At 41.5% G+C, this 4,875-nt stretch overlaps 1 protein-coding gene across 1 annotated transcript in view; it reads left to right on the forward strand.

Annotated features, from left to right (window-relative positions):
- Positions 1-3,941, forward strand: part of LOC127909819 (terminal nucleotidyltransferase 4A-like) — a 51,868-nt gene extending 47,927 nt beyond the window's left edge. The window contains exon 13 of the mRNA XM_052471855.1: positions 2,262-3,941. Coding sequence (XP_052327815.1) covers positions 2,262-2,441 — 180 coding nt within the window. The 3' untranslated portion in view covers positions 2,442-3,941. The remainder of the gene's footprint in view (positions 1-2,261) is intronic.
- Positions 3,942-4,875: the final 934 nt, after the last annotated feature.

The raw sequence follows: 4,875 nt of genomic DNA on the forward strand, positions 1-4,875 counted from the left end.
GTCTCTCTCTCTCTCTCTGTCTCTGTCTCTCTCTGTCTCTCTCTCTCTAATCTGTCTGTCTCCTCTGTCTCTTTTCTGTCTCTCTCTGTGTCTCTCTCTGTCTGTCTCTCTCTCAGTAATCTCTGTCTCTCTCTCTCTCTCTCATATGTCTCTCTGTCTTTAAATATACACTAATAGACATATACTCTCTTCCTTCTCAGTCCTAATAATAATATATGTATCTATGTATCTCCCTCTATCTATATCTATGTCTCTATCTCTGTCTATATGTGATGTCTCTCCTCTGTCTCTCTCTCACTCTCTCTGGTCTGTCTCTCTCCCCTGTCTCTCTCTGTCCCTTTTGCTCTCTCTCTCTCTGGTCTCTCTCTCTGTCCTTCTCTCTCTCTGTCCCTATATATCTCTCCCTCTCTATATCCCTCTCTCTCTCCCCTATCTCTGTCCCTCTCTGTGTCCCTCTCTCTCTCTCTCCTCTATCTAATGTCCCTCTCTCTCTCTGTCCCTCTGTCCCTCTCTATCTCTCTCTGTCCCTCTCTCTCTATCTCTGTATGTCTCTCTGTGTATCTCTCTCTCTGTCTCTCTCTGTCTCTGTCTCTCTATGTCTGTAGTATATGTCTCTCTCTCTCTGTGTCTCTGTGTGGTATATGTAAAATATATATGTATATGTTTATATATATGTATATATGTATATGTATATATGTAATGTATATATATATATGTATATATATATATGTATAAAAATATATATATATATATATATATATGTATCTATATATGATGTAGTGTATGTAATGTCTATCTCCATATATGTATGTCTCTATATCTATGTCTCTCTCTGTGTCTCTGTCCCTCTCTGTGTCTGTCCCTCTCTCTCTGTCTCTCTCTCTCCATCTCTCTGTCTCTGTCTCTCTCTGTCCCTCTGTCTCTCTCTCTCTCTCTCTGTCCTTCTCTCTCTCTGTCTTTCTCTCTCTGTCTCTCTGTCTCTCTCTCTGTCCCTTTCTCTCTCTCCTATATATATATATATATATATATATGTAATATAATACGTGTAAATATATGTATACGTATGCCATTAATATATATCATATATGTATACCAATATATATTATATATGTATATGATATGTACGTAATATATATTATATAAATAATAATAATAACGTGTATATATATATGTAATTAATATGTGTATGTATATATATATATGTATAATAATATAAATATATCTATAATCTAATAATAATAATAATAATAATAATATCTGTATATGTCTATATCTTAATATCTAATATCTATATATCTGCCAATATATATATAATAATATCAATACTCTAATAATAATATCTCTGCCCCCTATGCCGAAATATCTGAAATATCTGCCCCTCTAATATCATATATATATATATATATATATAATAATATAATATGTAATATCGTATATATATATATATATATATATAATATCGTATATATATATTCATATAATAATAATAATATCGACTCTCTCTGCTATCATCTCTCTCTATCTAATATATATCTCTCTCTCTCTCTCTCTCTCTGTCTCTCTCTCTCTCTCTGTCTCTCTCTCTCTCTCTCTGTCTCTCTCTCTCTCTCTCTCTCTCTCTCTCTCTCTCACGGTCTCTCTCTCTATCTCTCTCTCTCTCTCTAATAATAATAATAATAATTCTCTCTCTCTCTGTAATAATGTAAATAATCTCTCCCCCTCCTAATGATCTTTTCTCTCTCTCTCTCTCTTCTCTCTTTCTCTCCCTCGTCTCTCTCTCTCTCTTGTATGGGATGTCTCTCCCTCCTTCATCTCTCCGGCTCTCTCTCTCTCTCACTCTCTCTGTAACTTCGGTCTCTCTCCCCTCCTTCCTCCTCCCTCTCTCACTCTCTCTCTCTCTCACTCTCTCTGTATGGTCTCTCTCCCCTGGGCGGGACCTTTTTGCTCTCCCTCTCTCTGTCTCCCCACCATCCTCCCATCTCTCTCTCTGTATCGGTCTCTTGTATTAGTATTAATGTGTGTCAATGTGTATGTGTGAAAAAATGAAAAGTAATAATATTAATGTGTGTGTGTATGTAGTAATATGTGTGTGTAATAATATTAATGTAATAAATAATAATGCGTAATAATAATAATATGTAATAATAATATGTATGTGTGTAATGTGTATGTAATATATGTATCAGTAATAATATGTAGCATGTAAATATGTGGCAGCCCTCTACCCCCTCTCTCTCTACCCCCTCTCTCTCTCTCTACAGAATGGTCCTAAGTTTCACGTGAAAGGCTTCCACAATCCAGCTGTGGTCCACAGTCCCGCCCTGGCCAACCGTGCCCACACGCACCCTCTCACACACGCCCACACACACTCACACACGCAGTACCGCAACACCTGGCGCCGTCGGAAGAGGGACAGCCTGCCAGTAAGCCTGAGCAGATAAAGGATAAAACATTCCCCGTTTCCTCTCCTCCCTTCATCCCTCTCTCATTCTGACTGATTGGGAAGACAACTTCATGAGACAATGCTCCCTGCTGTTCAACTTGGAGGACAGGCAGGCAGAGGCACCAGACCAGCATTGGGATTCATTCAACACTTTGGGCTGCTGAACTTTGGCCCCGAGGAGGGAAAGAAGTGTAGCTCTGGGAAAACTCTTTCTCCATCACTCATCCTCTCCCCATTTGTGCATGTTTTTTACTGCGCAATGAACCAACGGCCAACGATACGGGAACGAGCAGTGCGGCTAGCAAACAGAACGCAGCGCAACCCAACGTGCATTCTGACCCCAGAACTTTTCCGCAGCTCTCCAGTCTTTCGCTTCCTGTTTGGGATCCACCTTTTTGTTTTGTTTTCATTAATGTTTATTGTTCACATTAATATTTTTTAAAATTGCGCTTTGCCCTTTTTCACATACGTTCAAGGAGCCTGAGGATAGTGACATCTTTGCCAGGTGGAAGTAGCAAAAGACCAGTGTCGTATTGTAAATTGAGTTTATTTTAGTTTTTTTGACTGGGCTGCGTTGTGAAGGCCTTTGTCCTTGAACCCTGTAGCCAAGCTGTATCTTATTTCAGTGTTCACACAATGGACGGTTTCTAATTTGTGCAATAATGTGTTCAATTTTTGTATTTTTATCTTATCAATCTTTATTTAATTGTATTATTTGTGTATGTAAAGGTATTTTGGTGTCACGTTTTTTAAGATTGTAGTTTTTCTTTTTTTTGCAAAGAGTTTACAGAACCTTTCCCCAGATGGCCTCCGGTCTGGAGAGTGTGTGACGGAGTGTGTGTCTGTGTCAAGAGTGTGTCAATTGGTGAGTTGTGTGTATCTTGTTGGTGTCAAAGTATAGTTGAAACCCCCCATGGGTGTTTTAGAATGTGTGAAAAGGAAGAATCAGAAGGAGCTAAGTGTCTTCAGACTACTGCAATGCAACCTCTATTGTTGACAGGTTAAACGTCTGTAATCTCACATTGTCTCACTAGATGGAGCTCTTACTATAGCAGAGTCACAGTGCACTGACTGACTGAGCTCTTACTATAGCAGAGTCACAGCGGACTGACTGACTGACTGAGCTCTTACTATAGCAGAGTCACAGTGCACTGACTGACTGAGCTCTTACTATAGCAGAGTCACAGTGCACTGACTGACTGACTGAGCTCTTACTATAGCAGAGTCACAGTGCACTGACTGACTGACTGAGCTCTTGCTATAGCAGAGTCACAGTGCACTGACTGACTGACTGAGCTCTTACTATAGCAGAGTCACAGTGGACTGACTAACTGAGCTCTTACTATAGCAGAGTCACAGCGGACTGACTGACTGAGCTCTTACTATAGCAGAGTCACAGTGGACTGACTGACTGAGCTCTTACTATAGCAGAGTCACAGCGGACTGACTGACTGAGCTCTTACTATAGCAGAGTCACAGCGGACTGACTGACTGACTGAGCTCTACTATAGCAGAGTCACAGTGGACTGACTGACTGAGCTCTTACTATAGCAGAGTCACAGCTGGACTGACTGACTGACTGAGCTCTTACTATAGCAGAGTCAGCTCTTAGCAGGACTGACTGACTGAGAGCTCTTACTATAGCAGAGTCACAGCGGACTGACTGACTGAGCTCTTACTATAGCAGAGTCACAGCGGACTGACTGACTGAGCTCTTACTATAGCAGAGTCACAGCGGACTGACTGACTGACTGAGCTCTTACTATAGCAGAGTCACAGCGGACTGACTGACTGAGCTCTTACTATAGCAGAGTCACAGCGGACTGACTGACTGAGCTCTTACTATAGCAGAGTCACAGCGGACTGACTGACTGAGCTCTTACTATAGCAGAGTCACAGCGGACTGACTAACTGAGCTCTTACTATAGCAGAGTCACAGTGGACTGACTGACTGACTGAGCTCTTACTATAGCAGAGTCACAGTGGACTGACTGACTGACTGAGCTCTTACTATAGCAGAGTCACAGCGGACTGACTAACTGAGCTCTTACTATAGCAGAGTCACAGTGGACTGACTGACTGAGCTCTTACTATAGCAGAGTCACAGCGGACTGACTGACTGAGCTCTTACTATAGCAGAGTCACAGTGGACTGACTGACTGAGCTCTTACTATAGCAGAGTCACAGCGGACTGACTGACTGAGCTCTTACTATAGCAGAGTCACAGCGGACTGACTGACTGACTGAGCTCTTACTATAGCAGAGTCACAGTGGACTGACTGACTGAGCTCTTACTATAGCAGAGTCACAGCGGACTGACTGACTGAGCTCTTACTATAGCAGAGTCACAGCGGACTGACTGACTGAGCTCTTACTATAGCAGAGTCACAGCGGACTGACTGACTGAGCTCTTACTATAGCAGAGTCACAGC

The sequence above is a fragment of the Oncorhynchus keta genome, chromosome 20, assembly GCF_023373465.1.
Source record: "Oncorhynchus keta strain PuntledgeMale-10-30-2019 chromosome 20, Oket_V2, whole genome shotgun sequence".
NCBI lineage: Eukaryota > Metazoa > Chordata > Actinopteri > Salmoniformes > Salmonidae > Oncorhynchus > Oncorhynchus keta.